This window comes from Notolepis coatsorum (assembly GCF_963971535.1).
Source record: "Notolepis coatsorum genome assembly, contig: SCAFFOLD_480, whole genome shotgun sequence".
In the NCBI taxonomy this organism is placed as follows: Eukaryota; Metazoa; Chordata; class Actinopteri; order Aulopiformes; family Paralepididae; genus Notolepis; species Notolepis coatsorum.
Window position 1 is genome coordinate 7,436 of NW_028169062.1, and position 22,603 is coordinate 30,038.

The 22,603-nt window shown below is 46.6% G+C and overlaps 1 protein-coding gene across 1 annotated transcript; it reads left to right on the forward strand.

Annotated features, from left to right (window-relative positions):
• Nucleotides 1-1,251: 1,251 nt before the first annotated feature.
• On the forward strand, nt 1,252-11,555 carry LOC311248804 (lysophospholipase D GDPD1-like; the record flags this gene model as incomplete). The annotated part of the gene is made up of 3 exons (XM_084339632.1): nt 1,252-1,311; nt 2,225-2,276; nt 11,407-11,555. Coding segments are annotated over 3 exons (241 nt in total), but the record flags the coding sequence as incomplete, so codon positions are not given.
• Nucleotides 11,556-22,603: the final 11,048 nt, after the last annotated feature.

A 22,603-nucleotide genomic window follows, 5' to 3' on the forward strand; every position in this document is an offset into this window, starting at 1 on the left:
ATATACCTACTTATACACCTGCATATAACTCTCTATATACCTACTTATACACCTGCATATAACTCTCTATATACCTACTTATACACCTGCATATAACCCTCTATATACCTACTTATACACCTGCATATAATCCTTCTATATACCTACTTATACACCTGCATATAACTCTCTATATACCTACTTATACACCTGCATATAATCCTTCTATATACCTACTTATACACCTGCATATAACCCTTCTATATACCTACTTATATACCTGCATATAACCCTCTATATACCTACTTATACACCTGCATATAATCCTTCTATATACCTACTTATACACCTGCATATAACTCTCTATATACCTACTTATACACCTGCATATAACTCTCTATAAACCTACGTATACACCTGCATATAACCCCTCTATATACCTACTTATACACCTGCATATAACCCTCTATATACCTACTTATACACCTGCATATAACTCTCTATATACCTACTTATACACCTGCATATAACTCTCTATAAACCTACTTATATACCTGCATATAACCCTCTATATACCTACTTATACACCTGCATATAACCCTCTCTATATACTTACACACCTGCAAACAACCCTTATCTCTTTATGATAGCTGTACAAATGCTGTATATACCATATATATATATTTATTCTCACCACATATACTGTATATCTATATCTATCCACACATGTCTGTATTCACCTGTGCATAGTCCTTTTACATATCTACTGTATCTACAGTATATCTGTACATATCCTACTCTTACTAGTTATGCTGCTGGACAGTATGACTACTGTATCACTGTGCATATTAATACTACAACTCTGTACATACATCTGATTAGCACTATACTCACTCAGTAGTACTCATTTGTATATTTGGTACCCAGTTTAATCACCTGTACATTGTATATTACTGTTGCACTTTACTGCTACATTTGCACTCTGGTTGGATGCCAAACTTCTTTTTGGTGTACTGTATAATGACGATATATTCTAATCTAATCTAATCTAAAATGCTCCCAATGCTTTTTGGGGGAAAGGTGTAACATCCTCCTGCTCTAGTATATTTTACATGGCTCATACTTTTTGCATTCTCAAGGTGTGTGTGTGTACGTGCGTGTGTGCGTGTGTGCGTGTGTGCGTGTACGTGCATGCATGCGTTTACACAGGTGTGTGAATATGTGCAACATTGTGGTTAATCTTCTCTTTCTTTCTCCATGTGGTTTAAAAAGGACATTTATTCCAGAGAAGCGCATCCTGAGGAACAGACTGGTCATCTTCCTCATCGAGAAGTGAGTTTCATTTACTCATCTTCCTCATCGAGAAGTGAGTTTCAGTCACTCATCTTCCTCATCGAGAAGTGAGTTTCATTCATCTTCCTCATCGAGAAGTGAGTTTCAGTCATCTTCCTCATCGAGAAGTGAGTTTCATTCATCTTCCTCATCGAGAAGTGAGTTTCACTTACTCAGAGCAGCTGAGCTCCCTTCACACTGAGACACACTGACCGACTGAATCAGTGTCTTGATCATTTGAGAATCACTTGAGAATCACTGACTGACTGAATCAGTGTCTCATGAGAATCAGTAACAGAGACATGGAACTCTCTAGATCCTTCCAGCAGCTCTGGGGAAATAAACTGACCTGGGAAATGAACGTCGGACGTAAAATTGCTTATACCAGTAAAGGTAGAGGAGGCTTGTTTGATTGAGCAACATATTTGGCTAGTTATTCCCTCACATCAAATTGAGAAATAATTGTATTTACAATACTGAAATTGACATTTCTGATATTGAAGCAGTTGATTGCTATTCAGCAAAATCAGTTTCTCTAATGACGTGAATGAGGTGCGTTGAGTTCTCAGTGATGACATCACTTCCTGTTTGTTTCCCGCCTGCCTCCCCTCTTCCTGTATCCAGCCTCTTTGTTAGTAATGATATATCGGCATGGCAACCATATCAGAATCAGCCGATGATGGTGATTTTCTTTTTTCCTTTATTGGCATCAGTCTGACTTTTGGCCACACAGATTTTTTCTTTGTTTCGTTAGGGCACCACTTGTATACGGACCACTAGCCTACAGTAGCTTAAAACTCGGGGAGAGGTGTTTCTGCCCAACAGCTGGGCTGGCTGGTTGTGTCCCCTTCCGGTGCTAGAATGAAAGTACAGTAAAACACTGTTGTAACAGTTGTTGTTGATGTCGTTCCAGGTTGACGATGAGGAAGAGTCTTTTTAAACATCTGGCAGCCCGTGGGATTCAGGTATAAAACCTCTTTGTCTCTGTTCTTTCATCCTGTGGAGCTTGAAGCCTCTGGCTCAACAACTTAACAAATAAAGTAATGAGGTATTGACCGCATTTTCATAGAAAATCACTTTACAGTACAATGATAAGTTAATAAGGCTCTACTATAGCGAGGACTTGGTGGCTGATATCCTGGTTCATTCATCCCTTCTGCTCTGGGAATATACCTATACACATTAACCAGCCAATATACACATTAACCAGCCAATATACACATTAACCAGCCGATATACACATTAACCAGCCAATATACACATTAACCAGCTGATATACACATTAACCAGCCAATATACACATTAACCAGCCGATATACACATTAACCAGCTGATATACACATTAACCAGCCGATATACACATTAACCAGCTGATATACACATTAACCAGCTGATATACACATTAACCAGCTGATATACACATTAACCAGCTGATATACACATTAACCAGCCAATATACACATTAACCAGCCGATATACACGTTAACAAGCCGATATACACATTAACCAGCCAATATACACATTAACCAGCCGATATACACATTAACCAGCCAATATACACATTAACCAGCCAATATACACATTAACCAGCCGATATACATATTAACCAGCCAATATACATATTAACCAGCCGATATACACATTAACCAGCCGATATACACATTAACCAGCCAATATACACATTAACCAGCTGATATACACATTAACCAGCCAATATACACATTAACCAGCCGATATACACATTAACCAGCTGATATACACATTAACCAGCCGATATACACATTAACCAGCTGATATACACATTAACCAGCTGATATACACATTAACCAGCTGATATACACGTTAACCAGCTGATATACACATTAACCAGCCAATATACACATTAACCAGCCAATATACACGTTAACAAGCCGATATACACATTAACCAGCCAATATACACATTAACCAGCCAATATACACATTAACCAGCCAATATACACATTAACCAGCCGATATACACATTAACCAGCCGATATACACATTAACCAGCTGATATACACATTAACCAGCCAATATACACATTAACCAGCCAATATACACATTAACCAGCCAATATACACATTAACCAGCTGATATACACATTAACCAGCCGATATACACATTAACCAGCCAATATACACATTAACCAGCCGATATACACATTAACCAGCCAATATACACATTAACCAGCCAATATACACATTAACCAGCCAATATACACATTAACCAGCCGATATACACATTAACCAGCTGATATACACATTAACCAGCCAATATACACATTAACCAGCCAATATACACATTAACCAGCTGATATACACATTAACCAGCCGATATACACATTAACCAGCCGATATACACATTAACCAGCCGATATACACATTAACCAGCCAATATACATATTAACCAGCCGATATACACATTAACCAGCCGATATACACATTAACCAGCCAATATACACATTAACCAGCCAATATACACATTAACCAGCCGATATACACATTAACCAGCCGATATACACATTAACCAGCCGATATACACATTAACCAGCCGATATACACATTAACCAGCCAATATACACATTAACCAGCTGATATACACATTAACCAGCCAATATACACATTAACCAGCCGATATACACATTAACCAGCCAATATACATATTAACCAGCCGATATACACATTAACCAGCTGATATACACATTAACCAGCCAATATACATATTAACCAGCCGATATACACATTAACCAGCCGATATACACATTAACCAGCCAATATACACATTAACCAGCCAATATACACATTAACCAGCCGATATACACATTAACCAGCCAATATACACATTAACCAGCCGATATACACATTAACCAGCCAATATACATATTAACCAGCCGATATACACATTAACCAGCTGATATACACATTAACCAGCCAATATACACATTAACCAGCCAATATACATATTAACCAGCCGATATACACATTAACCAGCCGATATACACATTAACCAGCCAATATACACATTAACCAGCTGATATACACATTAACCAGCCAATATACACATTAACCAGCCGATATACACATTAACCAGCTGATATACACATTAACCAGCCGATATACACATTAACCAGCTGATATACACATTAACCAGCTGATATACACATTAACCAGCTGATATACACGTTAACCAGCTGATATACACATTAACCAGCCAATATACACATTAACCAGCCAATATACACGTTAACAAGCCGATATACACATTAACCAGCCAATATACACATTAACCAGCCGATATACACATTAACGTTAGGTTATGACTATAACCAAGTTCTGTTAGTTAGGGCGATGCTTGGCTTCGCCTTCTGCACTATCTCGCGTACGTGCACGCGTACTGAATAAACCACAAATGTACCTCTAATACCAGTATTAGTCTGACCACACCCCTCATCAGCTTACCTTCATAAGCAGGTGTGTGGTCACCTGCTCTCCTCCTTCCCAAGCTTTCACCACAAGGTGAGGTCAAGGGCTGCAGCGGCCGTCCGAAGCCAAGCATCGCCCTAACTAACAGAACTTGGTTATAGTCATAACCTAACGTTCTGTATCGTTAGGGCTCAGCTTGGCTTCGCCTTCTGCACAAGGGAGGCCAAGCGGAGCCACTTGGCTGACAAATACACCCCGCTGACAGCCCCCCAAAACCATCAGAACAGGGAGGGCCGAGCCCCCCCGACCCCCCCTAATGGAGGGTATCCCCCCTATTAGAGGCTTCACGGGAAGGCGACGGACCCGACCGTGCGAAGAGCTCTCAAGCAACTTAACGCACAGGGTGAGCAGACCGTGGCTTGACCCACGACTACACACACGCACAACCCGCATGCCACCCGGGAACGAACGGAGGAACAACCTCGTTACTGCCCCCAGAATCACGGGGTCAAGGGCAAACCCAACCCCGTGGCAAGGCCGTAGCAGCGGAGCACGAAGGAAGACCCAGACCCACCAAAAGGACTGGACTCCCTGGAATGGGGGCCCGGAGAAGTCCATGATGCCAGCATCAAGACCCCACCAGGTGGGCACGTAGTGCCCCGCCCCCCACATCGCCAGCGTATTCGGACAAAGGCCCCTCAGTTACTGCACCTGGTATTCCCAGGCGGAACCAACCAGGCCAGTAAGCCGAGCGGGCCCCGTCCCCCCAATAGTACACCGCCTGGCACACTGACCCTGCAGAATAGGCAGTCAGCATGGCCGTAAGCACACAAAAAAGGTTAACCAACGGAAGCAGGCAGCGCACCGGGGAAAAACCAGGCAACAGGCTGTTAACCCTAGCCTGGAGACTGCGGACGAGACAGGCGCCAGAGGGGACAGCTGAACACAGCCGCCCCGGCGGAAGGAGCGTAAGCTGGCGGTGTTGCATGACCAAGCCTCCATTTAACAACCCCCACCCAGAGGGGTCGAGGCAGAGAAGGCTGACACGATTGGCAGACGTCATGAACGTGCAGGGGCACCCTCAACCGGTGAACCCGGGAGTTGACACTGCTCCAACACACCAGGGAATCAACCACCTCGGTGTTACCCAATGCGGTGGTTGTTCCTATAACCCCTCAAGAAAAAACTCCAAAACACACCTGCGGGTATACACCGGCTATACCGCAGTACAAGTGTTTCAGTTTCCAAAAAGGGTTAACCCAGGCCTACGGGTCGCAAACATCACTTCGGACCGGGCCTGGCGGTACGGGAAGCACAGGGTCACCAGAGGAGGTCAAAAAACCACCCCCACAGGCCCCTCTTCGCCATGCGTGAGAGAGGAGCGAAAAACAATGGAGAACCAGCCCCTAAGCACACCGTACCTGGTATTCCCCGGCGGTCTCCCAACCAAGTACTAACCAGGACCAACCTGTGTAGCGGCCGAGATCCGACGAGATCGAGCGCGTACAGAATGGCATGGCTGTAAGCCATGACGACAGTGCTGAGTAAAAACATACCCAACCAGGGTCTCCATAGCGCTTAACCCTGTGACACCCAGACCGACCTGGCATTTTTCCCCCTGAAAAAAGCCCAAGTCCCTCAGGGTACCAGAACAGCAGATCTGCATCCCCGGCGGACAACGGGTTCAACTGATCTGGACCAGCGTGACCAGAACCAGTCCCGTGCCCTAACCACGCCGACATGCCCCAGGAAAAGGGCAGATATGCGTGTCGATCTTAACATGAAAAGAAGGCGCCACCCAGACGTCGGGACGAACCGCGCCTGGTGGCCCACCCCAAGGGCGTGAGACCCCACTACATATGTTCAGATCCATCCCGTCATCATCCCCCAGACATGAACGAGGATCCGTCGACAACCCACCCAGGTCATGGGATGTGGTCGCCGGAAGAGGAAAAACCCCCATCTCAGTTGCTTTATAAAAACGCTGTTTCAACCACAAGCAACTAAGGCGTGCCAGTCAATCGCCTGTTTACAGCGAGCTAGCACTATACGTGCGTCGGGACACACCCCCATCAATGAACAGGCTATTTAGACCTGCCATTGAATCCCCAAGGCGCCCAGGGGAACGACAAGAGGGGTGTGACACTCCCTAACTCCAACACGGTGACGTACTCTATGGCGGGGGAATTCCTGCGGTGCACACGCCCAATATACCAGGCCGTGGGACCAGGAACTCCCTCCCCCCCCCCCCCCCCCCCCCCGTAACGTGCCGAACCGCCACGTGACGGGAACCTTGAAGGACAGGGGGTGTACCCCTGACCGACAGAACAATGGGGAGAGGAAAGGTTACCAGTTCACCCCTTTACGACCCCACACCCATGATACGACGTAACGACAAAAAGAGAATATGACACAGTCATAGTCAGCTCTATGAAGCGTTTCACAGCTCCACACAGCGCACGAGCTAACCTGCTATCTGATTTTTACTAAGGAAAAACACAGAATAGAGAGGGCTCTAAGAACCCCGGTCCAACATACACATGTGCTTCTGTGGCCAGTACAACCCAGTTGTAGGTCACATGACACACACAACCCATCATCATCACAATGAGAGAATACATCATTCTTGATTAGTATCGACCACAGGCCTTGCTAAGCACACGACAGCAACCAAACCAATTTCCCTTTAGGAAAAAAGTTTCTCCAGCAGATTTAGCACAACCTCAGCAATCAAGCTGAGAGTTACATCGTATCCCTACCACACAAAAGACACAATTAATGCACAACATGTCTGATAGGAGGTGATAAAGTCCCCAGGGAACCGGGGGGGGAAACACAATCCTCCTATTTCACCCTCAATACGGCCAGTTAAAACAGGAAAAACCTGTTAATGTGTGAACTCACTGTTCATTGTCATTACAGTCTGAGAAAGAACATTCTTTTACTCACTCGTCACCAAGCATAGCTTCATAGGTTAGTTGCCTTAGTAGTGAGTACACGGTACACATAAACACCATGATGTTTCTCACACAACAACCAGATCAATACATCACGACCTGCACGGAGAAGCTACTGCCAGTGACAAAAACAGCTCACACACAACCCGCAACGTATCTCAAATGCATTGCAACAACACACGTTTTGGGAAAAAACACCGTCATTCACAATACATTTAGCAAGGTAAAACCAGAAGACGTGTTATGAGGGTCTGGCCAACCCCGTACCTGCCCGGAACGCAGATCAGCGAAGTGCAGTCACAAGCGTCCCGTGTTGTTCGATCCGGGCAGCGTCGCCGCTCCACCAGTCGCTACAGTCCTCTTTGTTGACGCAATCCCCGTCTAGGCTCGGGCAGGGTTGACGAACATCCCCTGTCAAGGATGACGTCGTGGTCAAAAGTGTAAAACATGTTAAAAATCAAAGCACGTTCAACAGAATAGCATCAAGCTAACGGCTGCTCCAGCCGTTCGGGTGCTATCGCTTCCGCTCGCGAGACGCCGATCTACGACGCACGCGATCAGGAGCGAGCTCCCGGCGGCGCGCGAGAAGCCAAGCCACCCCGCGCCAGGCCACCGACCGGCTAACCGTAAGCTATGAACATGTAAACAATGACATAACACTCACCCAGACAGGCCGCCGTTCTGAACCCTCCTCACTTTTTAAGAGAAAAGGAAAAACAAGACGTCAACACCGCTTCACAACGGTGATAATAACACGTCCGGCGGAATCAGCACAGTACCAACTGGCCTGTATAGCTGACTTTGAACATGAATCTGCCGCTATCGCACATTACATGCACATATCCCCTCGTGAAGGAATACTCTCATTTGGATATGAAAGATGGGGTCTTAACACGGTGACAGAGAGAATCCACTCGTCCAGAACACACAGGGATCACCAGTGTCAATGGTCGCGGCCCACTAGTTAAAACTATAATGGTCGCCAGACCAAGGCCTTCTGTCGCCTAGACGGCTAAACAAAGGACCCTAGCCTGGGGCCGGTTTCCATAAACTTCGTCTAGTAGCCCCCATAGCACTAACAGACAAGTGGAGCCCGCCAGCAAACACTACTCACCCAACCTGGAACGCACCGCTCCTCACAACAGCGGCATGTCCGACAGTTCAGCTGTGGCTTGACAGGTTTCACCCCAACAAACACAGCAAGGAACTGCAGTTGAGAAGCATGCAGCGGCGTGCTCCCAATACGAAAACCGGTGGAGGGTTTGTAGAATGATCATCATCTTCTAGACACTCCAGTACGAAGACAATATCGCCGTATTTTCTCGAAAATAGTGAGAGAGAAAATAAAGATATGATGTCAACGTATCCTTGTTTCCCAAGCTGTTCCTAAACCTTTCTTCCATCATGGTGTCAAGTGTGGGGATCTACCGAGGCACTTCTTCCTTGTGGTGAAAGCGAGAAGGAGGAGAGCAGGTGACCACACACCTGCTTATGAAGGTAAGCTGATGAGGGGTGTGGTCAGACTAATACTGGTATTAGAGGTACATTTGTGGTTTATTCAGTACGCGTGCACGTACGCGAGATAGTGCAGAAGGCGAAGCCAAGCTGAGCCCTAACGATACAGAACCAGCCAATATACACATTAACCAGCCAATATACACATTAACCAGCCGATATACACATTAACCAGCCGATATACACATTAACCAGCCGATATACACATTAACCAGCCAATATACACATTAACCAGCTGATATACACATTAACCAGCCAATATACACATTAACCAGCCGATATACACATTAACCAGCTGATATACACATTAACCAGCCGATATACACATTAACCAGCTGATATACACATTAACCAGCTGATATACACATTAACCAGCTGATATACACATTCACTGCAGACTTGGAGAATGTCATACAGGCCATCATACAAAGCATCCTCACCTTCTCCATAACAGTTTGGTACAGCAGTCTGGACATTCACTCCAAAAACAAACTGCAAAGAATAATCAATAAATCCTCCAAAATTATCCGCACCCCCCTCCCATCACTCAAATCACAGCCAAAGAACATTAACACTTTCAGTGCCAGCAGGGGGTGCACGATTTAGTGCTTGAATGCCCACCATCCACTTCAATGTTAGCGTTAATAACGCCTAATCTATGTTTTAAATGATGGCTATGTGTCTAATCTGCCCGTCGCTTATCAATGACTCGTTTTCCAGTCAATATTGTCAAAGCGGATTGTTTTTTTTTTTTTTTTTTTTTTACTTTGACCAGTCAGCTGGTTCTTTTAGCGTTTATCGCTTTTTCTGGTCAAGCACGACCGACAGAAACAGGTTGAATGGGATATAGATCGGGGGAAAGACACTCTGAGAAAATACGGCGAGTCCGGGAGTCGAACTCGTGTACCCCAGATCCGTGACGCGCACGGTTGTCCCCGACGCCGAAATAGCGTCCGAGGTACGCGGTGAGCTACTGGAGCTCCCCTCGGATTGTTTTTTTATCGGTTCATTTTCGTTTTATAGAATTTTGAAAAGCCCTCGTTTTCAAGGAAAATATAAATATTCCATGATAATCGCCCTTTACTGGAATATTCTAGAACGTTGTAATTTTTCGGCCTATTTATGAATCGTTTTCAAATAAACGCTAGATTATCGATAGTATATGTGTACGTATGCACGCTATATAGGCGATCTGAAAAATCTATTCTCTGATTTCCTCAAAGCCATCGCCCACACACAGACAGATCACACATAGGGCGAACGCTGAGATCTCAGCGAATACAACTCTGATTATCCCAAGACTTGTAAAATAGATTCCTTACCTCAGATCAGATGTTCTCCAAAAAGATCATTCCAATTCCTGATCGCCATTCCAAATATCGATCGCGTTTATTGATCCAACGCTGGGTACTCGAAACACATATTCCACGCTGTTCTGAGGCTCCACAATGAATCCGATCGGCTCGGGTTACATGCCTGAGAAGTAAAATGTGGATTCCAGATTTTTCTTTTCTCATCCATTTTCACTGAGTCCATTCCAAAAGGGTGCATTACCATCTGGGAGACGATAGGGGGTGCTTTTTTCACATCTGAGCTCCTGATGGGGCTGGTTTACCAACGGGAGACTGGGTTGATGAAATATGAATTCAGATCGCTAATAAAAAAAATAACACGCTAATTGTCGTGGTGGGCATTCAGGCATCGGGCTGATAACACGTGTTATCACGTGGTGGGCACTGAAAGTGTAAGAAGAGCAAGAAAAGTCATCTCTGAGCCCACTCACCCAGCACACCACATCTTCCAGCTGCTGCCCTCCGGGAGGCGCTACAGATCCCTGACCACCAAAACATCCCGCTTTAAAAACAGCTTCTTCCCCACTGCCATACGGACACTAAACTCTACAACAATCCCCCTACCTCTGCTGTTACGGACCTAAATTGTGATAGTGTTTTTATTTTATTTATGTATCTATGTATTAAACTGCATGTAGTGTGTATTGTAAGTGATGTTCTATGTTGGAACAATGTTATAACTGCACTGAAAACAAATTCCACCCGCCTGGCTGTGTGGTCATTAAAGAATCTAATCTAATCTAATGTCCAGGTTTCCCAGGAAATGTGCACCATCGCTGTTTCCCCATAATATTTACTGTAACATAATGTGCTGTCAATAATATTCCAGGTGCATTTGTTTGTATGCAACGAGGACCAGGACATCGAGGCTGCGCTGGAGGTCGGAGCCACGGGGGTGATGACGGACTATCCCACCCTCCTGTCCTCCTACCTGTCCAGGCACACCCAGCAGGACTGACACCCCTCCTGTCCTCCTACCTGTCCAGGCACACCCAGCAGGACTGACACCCCTCCTGTCCTCCTACCTGTCCAGGCACACCCAGCAGGACTGACACCCCTCCTGTCCTCCTACCTGTCCAGGCACACCCAGCAGGACTGACACCCCTCCTGTCCTCCTACCTGTCCAGGCACACCCAGCAGGACTGACACCCCTCCTGTCCTCCTACCTGTCCAGGCACACCCAGCAGGACTGACACCCCTCCTGTCCTCCTACCTGTCCAGGCACACCCAGCAGGACTGACACCCCTCCTGTCCTCCTACCTGTCCAGGCACACCCAGCAGGACTGACACCCCTCCTGTCCTCCTACCTGTCCAGGCACACCCAGCAGGACTGACACCCCTCCTGTCCTCCTACTGACCCCCGGGCCACAAGCAACTCACCCGCCGGTGCACAACTCAACTGGCAGCTTGCATTTACAACACAATAATTGCGGCACAGTAACGGTTTTATCTTTTTTTTTTGTATCCACTTTTTCTCCTCCTATTTTTCTTGTATTTCCCTCCCATCCCAATTTAGTCGTTATGCCAATTCCGCCCTCCCCTTCCTGGTCGTTGCGCGCATTTCCCCCCTACTTGCCGGTCTAGGGAGCCCTGAAGTCTATCAGATGCTTCCTCCGATACATGAGACAGCCAGCAGCCTCTTTTCACCTGGCAGCGAGGACTCTCATTGGTGAGGTGTAACGCGAGGGAGGTCACACTACCTCACCCAGATCCCTCCCTCGCTGTGCAGGCGCCCTGACCGACCTGTAGGAGTCGCTGTTTACATCGACCAGATTACCACCCACCGGCTTCCCTCCCGCTGACTCTGCCAATTGTGTCAGTATGACGACCGGCCAAGCCGGAGGCACCGCTGACAGCCGGATTCGACACCAGTGTCTCTGCGGTGGTAGACAGACGCTTAGTCCGCTGCGCTACCCTGGTCACCAGTCACGTTTGATTTGGTTCAGCTACATAACGCACTTACTGTACTCGGCAGCACTTAGCACTCCAAACAGAAGAAGGGGCCGTACACTGTAGCTCCTTTATACCCCCTGGATTTGACATCTATGATAAAGTAAGACGTGGCGTTTGGAGCTGCTCTCTTTCAGACGGACCTCAGCTATTAAATACTAAATATGACCACAAGCTCTGGTCATAATGATCGTTACACGATACAAGTGCAACGCCATTATAATCCACTGGTCTCAGAGAAACCAAAGAACCAAAGAAAGATGCTAATATATATATATATTATATATAAATACAGAAGTATTGAAAAACACCCTAACAGCACAACTTTAGGACAGTAGCCGTCATATGACTGGATCTACCGAGAGACACCTCTGTAGTCCAGCAGGATGCTCCTAACATCTAGACACCCAACCTCTCAGATCATCACAGAATATAAATCATACCCTATCCTTGGACTTTGTTTAACATTTAGCAATAGAACATCTGGAAAAGATTGCTTTGTAACCCAGTTTTTATTATTTCTTACATGTAATCAAAACAAAAGCTGTACAGGTTCAATTGTGTATAGAGTTAGAAGATGTTACCTTGTTACCTTGGATGTTTTTTTTTTTATGAACTCTGTTTAAAGGTTAAGCCACTAAAGCACCACAACCACCACCACACAACCACACAACCCCCCCCACACACACAACAACACAACCACACAACCACCACCACACCACCACCACACAACCACCACCACACACACAACAACACAACAACACAACCCCCCCCACACACACAACAACACAACCCCCCCCACACACACAACAACACAACCACACAACCCCCCCCCACACACACAACCACACAACCACACAACCCCCCCCACACACACAACAACACAACCACACAACCACCACCACACCACCACCACACAACCACCACCACACCACCACCACACAACCACCCCCACACACACAACAACACAACCACACAACCACACAACCACCACCACACCACCACCACACAACCACCACCACACCACCACCACACAACCACCACCACACAACCACCACCACACCACCACCACACAACCACCACCACACAACCACCACCACACAACCACCACCACACAACCACCACCACACCACCACCACACAACCACCACCACACCACCACCACACAACCACCCCCACACACACAACAACACAACCACACAACCACCACCACACCACCACCACACAACCACCACCACACCACCACCACACAACCACCACCACACAACCACCACCACACCACCACCACACAACCACCACCACACAACCACCACCACACAACCACCACCACACAACCACCACCACACCACCACCACACAACCACCACCACACAACCACACAACCACCACCACACAACCACCACCACACCACCACCACACCACCACCACACCACCACCACCACACAACCACCACCACCACCACACAACCACCACCACACCACCACCACCACACAACCACCACCACCACCACACAACCACCACCACACAACCACCACCACACAACCACCACCACACACCACCACCACACAACCACCACCACACCACCACCACACAACCACCACCACACCACCACCACACAACCACCACCACACAACCACCACCACACCACCACCACACAACCACCACCACACAACCACCACCACACCACCACCACACAACCACCACCACACAACCACCACCACACCACCACCACACAACCACCACCACACAACCACACAACCACACAACCACCACCACACAACCACACAACCACCACCACACAACCACACAACCACACAACCACACAACCACACAACCACCACCACACAACCACACAACCACCACCACACAACCACACAACCACCACCACACAACCACACAACCACCACCACACAACCACACAACCACCACCACACAACCACCACCACACAACCACACAACCACCACCGCACAACCACACAACCACACAACCACACAACCACCACCACACAACCACACAACCACACAACCACACAACCACACAACCACCACCACACAACCACACAACCACACAACCACCACCACACACCACACAACCACCACCACACAACCACCACCACACAACCACACAACCACCACCACACAACCACACAACCACCACCACACAACCACCACCACACAACCACACAACCACCACCACACAACCACCACCACACAACCACACAACCACCACCACACAACCACACAACCACACAACCACACAACCACACAACCACCACCACACAACCACACAACCACACCACCACACAACCACCACCACACAACCACACAACCACCACCACACAACCACACAACCACACAACCACACAACCACACAACCACCACCACACACCACACAACCACCACCACACAACCACACAACCACACAACCACACAACCACACAACCACCACCACACACCACACAACCACCACCACACAACCACACAACCACACAACCACCACCACACACCACACAACCACCACCACACAACCACCACCACACAACCACACAACCACCACCACACAACCACACAACCACACAACCACCACCACACACCACACAACCACCACCACACAACCACCACCACACAACCACACAACCACCACCACACAACCACACAACCACCCACCACCACACAACCCCCCCCCCCCCACACAACAACCACCACACAACCCCCCCCCCCACACAACCACACAACCACCACCACACCATGTGCTTTGCTGCTAAAATGCTAAATAAATCAGCTTTTGTTGTTCAGAGGTCATACATATGTAAACACACTTCAAATACCAAAACAAACACGTACCTTTGACTCAGAATTGTCTGTTTTATTGACATCTTCACAGCAGTAGTTTGTTTACACTTATATATTTAGAAGTATATTTAGACTAGGTCCCCAAAATGAATGGATGTGAATGAGGAGCCTGACATCTGGGAGGAATGGTGGTGTTGACAGCAGTCGTGAAATATGAAATATCCCTTTAATTGCATTTTTAACAATTATAAATTATATTTTAAAACATTTGAATAAGAATACGTTTTATTTCTGTTTTTAACAGAACAAATGTTATATTTGTATGTATTATCAACTTATAAAGTCTTAATATTTTGATGGCCCCCTGATTTATTATACCTTTGTGTTTTGAGGTCTCAATTTGAGTGGTGTTCCTTTTTAAATGCTATATGATGTATATATTTTTATCAACATTAAAATGTTACCAATTAGAACCTTTAAACATGAATTGTTTGATTATTTTATTAATTGATTAACTTAAAAAATATATATATTCTAACAGAATGATGAGTTTTATTGTATTTCTTTTTACTTTCACATACAAATAAGTAACCTGTTTTCGTTTTCAACTAATGCATATTTTTAACATACATTTTAAAGGTGCTGTAGATAAATATTTTACATAGAGTAATCATTTAAAAAAAAACAGGACTTCCGGTATGGTGAGCAGGGAGTAGGACGCGTTTTCCCTCTCTCCCTCGTGTTTTTTTTTTAAATTCTATGTTTTAAGACTCCAAACCCACATAATTCTTTTTTATATGTAAGTATCGATACAGCTAACTAAATATTTATCTTCGCAAAGATGTCATCCAAGAATCCAAGACCAAAATGGGGCGATGTTCAGAAAGAAGAGGAGGCTGACAACGCTGTTAGCGAGGCCTGGCTGGCCACCCTGCTTGAGAGCCACAAAGAGGCTATGACCACCGAGTTCAGAAAAGCCATTACCACTCTGGAAAATAAACTTGACCAAATGAAAACGGACGTGGCCGACAACGGACAGCGGGTCAAGTCCCTGGAGGAGAATGCGGATTCTGTAAGCGAAAGAATTGCGTCGCTAGAGGCTACATGTGCTGATCTGAGGGCTAGCCAGGCTATGCTAAAGGCTAAGGCGGAGGATCTCGAGGCTCGAGGACGACGTAACGACATTCGGATCGTTGGACTACCAGAACAGATTGAGGGCCCGAGACCAACACCCTTCTTCGCCACCCTTTTATCCCAGGTTCTTGGGGCAGAGACCCTCCCTACCCCTACAGAATTGGACCGCGCACACAGGTCTCTGGCAGCTAAACCGAAGCAGAGTGAAAAGCCTAGGCCTGTTATCATCAGGTTCCATAACTATCAAACTAAAGAACGGGTGATCCGGGAGGCCAGAAAGAGAAGAGCGGAGATGCAGTACAACGGTCAACAAATTGCTTTCTACGAGGATTATACCCCGGCTGTGTTGGAACAGCGAGCACCGTACCGCGATGTGATGGCACTACTTTACAAGCGGGGGCTGAGGCCTAGTCTTCATTACCCGGCCAAACTGATGATTACGGAAGAGAGCGGGGACAGGCTACGCTTCATGTCTGTTGGGGATGCCGAAGCATACCTCAAGACCAAGCTAGCCTAGCGTGGACGGCTACCCAGCGAGTACCCAGCGGTAAGCTAACCTGACGCCGGGAGCAATGAACAATGAATGTAGAATGCGAGACTGAATTTATAGACATTGGTTGGGCTAAACTGGTCGACCGCGTTAGGCCTGACACTGAGACCTCATGGGGAGAGGCTATTGACATTAAGTGGACTGGCTTCTGAAACTGAACTTTATGCTTCCCAAATGGCCGACGCGGATTATATTTGCCCGTATTTCTAACTCCTTTTTGTTTTTCTTAATATTCTTTAATAGCCCTTATTTCTACATGTGTCTCTCTCGCATTCAAACTGTAGACGTTCCCTCTGTTCAGGTCAGTTTACAGAGAGAGAGAGAGAGAGAGAGAGAGAGAGAGAGACCAGTCTTTCTATGGTCTGCATCCCCTTAACAATTGTGTGTATTGAGATGTACTGTATTGTACCCATTCTGCAATCTGTTAATAAAGTTTTCAATCAATCAATCAATCAATCAATTCAATCAGATGTTACAGGCTGGTCTACAGCGCCGCCCTGTGGCCGGTGCCTGTATGGTATATACACACGTGTGTCTCACTACGTCCGGCAGGAGGAGGAGGTGTGGTTTGTTTACCGGTGTTTTCCAACAACAACACGGCAGCGTTTGAGACGCAACTGGACTCGACTCATTCCATTGAACAGCTGTAACCGAGGAGGAGAAGCCGTCGGTGTCGCTGCTGCTGCTGCTGCTGCTGCTGAGTTTGTTATTTGACATCATCTCCGTGTTTAGTTACAGTAAACTGCTTGTATTCACATCTACTGAGTGCACATCATCAGATCTGTTGGGCTGCGTGGTGTCTGCAGCCACCTGTCCAGAGAGAGAGAGAGAGAGAGAGAGAGAGAGAGAGAGAGAGAGAGACATGTGCGTTTATTCAGCTCGTTACTATAATAATAATAATGATCTCAACTGCTGAGCGTTTCACCCACTGTTTGGGCTGCTTTACTTGAGATCAACTATGTAACTATGCTGCTGCCGAGAGACATCATTTAATCTCTTCTGAGGCGTCTCTCACCTGGCTCCTCGCCAGCAGCAGGTAAAAAGGTATCCGTGCTGCTGCTACTTTTGAACCGTGTTCCCTGCTGCACCACGTGGTGTCTGTCGAGCCCCTCGTCAACAACACTGCGACAACCTATAATTACTTGAAGGGGCTTAAACATGCTGATGATGATGGGTACCGTTGGTCAATTTGAAATAGTTTTGAAATGAATTTAGATTGTGCTGTTGTTGGTATTGAATCTTATAATGACACGACGACGTTTTCTGTACTGATTTCACCAGTTTGGCGTCATCTCACACATTGTCTGTCCATACAGGAGAAAGCATGGCCACAGACAGACAGACGGAGGTGAACGGCAGCTCAGCTCCTCCGGTCAAGGAGGTCGAAGAGACACGATGGACATCATCATCATCACCGGTGCTGCTGGCGGTGGGTGCACGGGGGACTGGGGGGGGGGGGGGGGCGACAAGAAGAAAAGGGCTGCACCTACTGCAGGATCGAGGGACGGGACCCCAGCCAGCCAGCGGTGAGCAAAAAGATATGATGTGTCATGCAATAGTCTTCATCCTTGATTTAAGATTAACATTAGAATAACATAGACAATCCAGATTAATAGTATAACCACACGTCTATGATAAAAACACACTGGGGAACAATACACCTTTAAAATGTTTATTTCACCTCATTGTCACGGTGTTTGAAAAGTAGATTATCACGGTGTTTGAAAAGTAGATTATCACGGTGTATGAAAAGTAGATTATCACGGTGTTTGAAGGCCTAAACCATTGCTGCAGTGGTACATTTCTCAATGCTAAAGATATCAGTGAGGAATATAAATATTTGGGAAACAGCATTTTAATATGGTCTGGGTTTAAAAATAGTGAACCTATTCTTTAAAAGCTATTTACAACAGCATATTTTTACAGGATATAAAACAGTTCAACAGTTAAAGTTAATTTGAGTGGCACCTCAATGCGTTGGCGCAATAGACGGCAGCCACATCATCCCCATATTGGCAGCACCTGAGATCATGTTCCCTGCACAGGACTTCTATAACCCAAAGGGATGGCACTCACTCCACCATGCATGCACCCTACAGGCTGTCGTCGAGGGAGGGAGGGAGGGAGGGAGGGAGGGAGGGAGGGAGGGAGGGAGGGAGTTGTTCACACTGTATAAGTCTGTATATCTTAGCAGCGTATTCATACCTGCACTCTTTTCACCACACTGTTCATTCTGTTAATGTTCATCATACCTTATATCATCATTTAACTTACATATTATGTATAATATATAAGTAGAATAAACAGTAAAGGTAGGTATGAATGTGCTAAGATATATTATATATTATGTTTTGTCACAGAAGGTGGAAGGAAGGAAGGAAGGAAGCCACTGCTTGCTGCTGCTGCTGCTGCACGTCACCGACTCTAATCCCTTTGTGTCACGTCGGATCAGCAGGTATGGAGATGTTTTTGTCCGTTTCTTTTGCAAAGGTTTTATATGATTTTAGTGTGAAATGAAAGGCTGTATGTTTAACAGCCTCCTCACACAGTAGTGTAGTGTTTCACCAGTTCAGCTATACAAGTTGAGTCTGGCTGGTGTGATTTGTAACACAGCAGCAGCAGCAAAGTTACATAATGTGTTTAATATTTTCACATTTGTCATATAAAGATATATGGGTTTTATTTGATATTTTTGTTAAGATTGTTACGGTAAGCTTGATTGTGGAATTTAACTTTGGCTAAACACAATATATATATATATATATATATATAAATGCTGTTGCTCTGGATATGCAATTGAGAAGGTGGAAGGAAGTCTGTTTTGGTACATTGGTCATGGGTTAAAGGGGCAACGAGCGGAGAAAAAAAAATCTGCGTTAAGCGTGGTTAAGCTGCGTTATATTTTCCCGCCCTTTTACTATTTTTTTTTTTTTTTTTTTTTAATTGGTTAATTGAGTGAACAGATTGCAGGATGGGTACAGTAAGGTACAGCTCAATACATAACATTGTTAAGGGGATGCAGACCAGAGAAAGTCTTTCGTCTTGTTTACATCCTGTGTGTGTGTGCGTGCGTGCGTCTGTGTGTGTGTAAATGGCTGCATTTATATAGCGCTTTACAATAAGAAAAAACATATGTGCGTGCGTGTGTAATAATAATAATAATTTAGGACCTGCTCCGAGGTCATCAATTGGCACACATGCGATGCATGCATGCAATTCGTATCTGCGAATAACCCATCCCGTCGGCCTTCCCCCCCAAGGGCAGCCGGGAGCAGACAGGCACAACGTGAGCCGCGCCAGGGGACCAATCCAAGTGCTCCTGTCCGTCTTTGTCAAGGACGCCACAGCGTTAGCGATCTTGTTGTTGTGCATGTTTTTCCATTGGGTTTATCTTATCGGGGGGGGAAACCCTTGCGAGCACGGGGAGAACATGCAGACTCCACACAGAAATGTGTGTGTGTGTGTGTGTGTGTGTGTGTGTGTGTGTGTGTGTGTGTGTGTGTGTGTGTGTGTGCGTGTAAATGGCTGCATTTATAAAGCGCTTTACAATTTGTTCCTCACATTTGACCCATTCCCTCAGACGTTCACACACCGACGGCGGAGGCGACCATGCAAGGTGCCAACCTGCTCATCAGGAGCAATTAGGGGTTAAGTGTCTTGCTCAAGGACACTTGGACACACGCTGCCCGGGAGGAGCGGCAATCGAACCGGTAACCTTTCACTACCACACGACAGCAGGTTAACCCTTTCACTACCACACGACAGCGGGTTAACCCTTTCACTACCACACTACAGAAGGTTAACCCTTTCACTACCACATTACAGACGGTTAACCCTTTCAGTGCCACGTGACAGCGGGTTAACCCTTTCACTGCACACCTGTCTCACTGCTCGCATGTCTCACTGCTCGCCTGTCTCACTGCTCGCCTGTCTCACTGCACACCTGTATCACTGCACACCTGTCTCACTGATCGCCTGTCTCACTGCTCCCTGTCTCACTGCTCGCCTGTCTCACTGCTCCCTGTCTCACTGCTCGCCTGTCTCACTGCACACCTGTCTCACTGCTCGCCTGTCTCACTGCTCGCCTGTCTCACTGCTCCCTGTCTCACTGCTCGCCTGTCTCACTGCACACCTGTCTCACTGCTCGCCTGTCTCACTGCTCGCCTGTCTCACTGCACACCTGTCTCACTGCTCGCCTGTCTCACTGCTCGCCTGTCTCACTGCTCGCCTGTCTCACTGCACACCTGTCTCACTGCTCGCCTGTCTCACTGCACACCTGTCTCACTGCTCGCCTGTCTCACTGCTCGCCTGTCTCACTGCACACCTGTCTCACTGCTCGCCTGTCTCACTGCTCGCCTGTCTCACTGCTCGCCTGTCTCACTGCACACCTGTCTCACTGCTCGCCTGTCTCACTGCTCCCTGTCTCACTGCTCGCCTGTCTCACTGCTCGCCTGTCTCACTGCTCCCTGTCTCACTGCTCCCTGTCTCACTGCTCGCCTGTCTCACTGCACACCTGTCTCACTGCTCGCCTGTCTCACTGCTCGCCTGTCTCACTGCTCCCTGTCTCACTGCTCGCCTGTCTCACTGCTCGCCTGTCTCACTGCTCCCTGTCTCACTGCTCGCCTGTCTCACTGCTCGCCTGTCTCACTGCTCCCTGTCTCACTGCTCGCCTGTCTCACTGCACACCTGTCTCACTGCTCTCCTGTCTCACTGCTCGCCTGTCTCACTGCTCGCCTGTCTCACTGCTCGCCTGTCTCACTGCACACCTGTCTCACTGCTCGCCTGTCTCACTGCTCGCCTGTCTCACTGCACACCTGTCTCACTGCTCGCCTGTCTCACTGCTCGCCTGTCTCACTGCTCCCTGTCTCACTGCTCGCCTGTCTCACTGCTCGCCTGTCTCACTGCTCGCCTGTCTCACTCTTAATGTCTCACTCTTACTGTCTCACTCACTCTTAATCTCTCACTCTTAATGTCTCACTCTTACTGTCTCACTCTTAATGTCTCACTCTTACTGTCTCACTCACTCTTAATCTCTCACTCTTAATCTCTCACTCTTAATATCTCACTCTTACTGTCTCACTCTTAATGTCTCACTCTTACTGTCTCACTCACTCTTAATCTCTCACTCTTAATGTCTCACTCTTACTGTCTCACTCACTCTTAATCTCTCACTCTTAATCTCTCACTCTTAATATCTCACTCTTACTGTCTCACTCTTAATGTCTCACTCTTACTGTCTCACTCACTCTTAATGTCTCACTCTTAATGTATCACTCTTAATATCTCACTCTTACTGTCTCACTCTTAATGTCTCACTCTTACTGTCTCACTCACTCTTAATCTCTCACTCTTAATGTCTCACTCTTACTGTCTCACTCTTAATGTCTCACTCTTACTGTCTCACTCACTCTTAATCTCTCACTCTTAATCTCTCACTCTTAATATCTCACTCTTACTGTCTCACTCTTAATGTCTCACTCTTACTGTCTCACTCACTCTTAATCTCTCACTCTTAATGTCTCACTCTTAATGTCTCACTCTTAATGTCTTACTCTTAATGTCTCACTCTTACTGTCTCACTCACTCTTAATCTCTCACTCT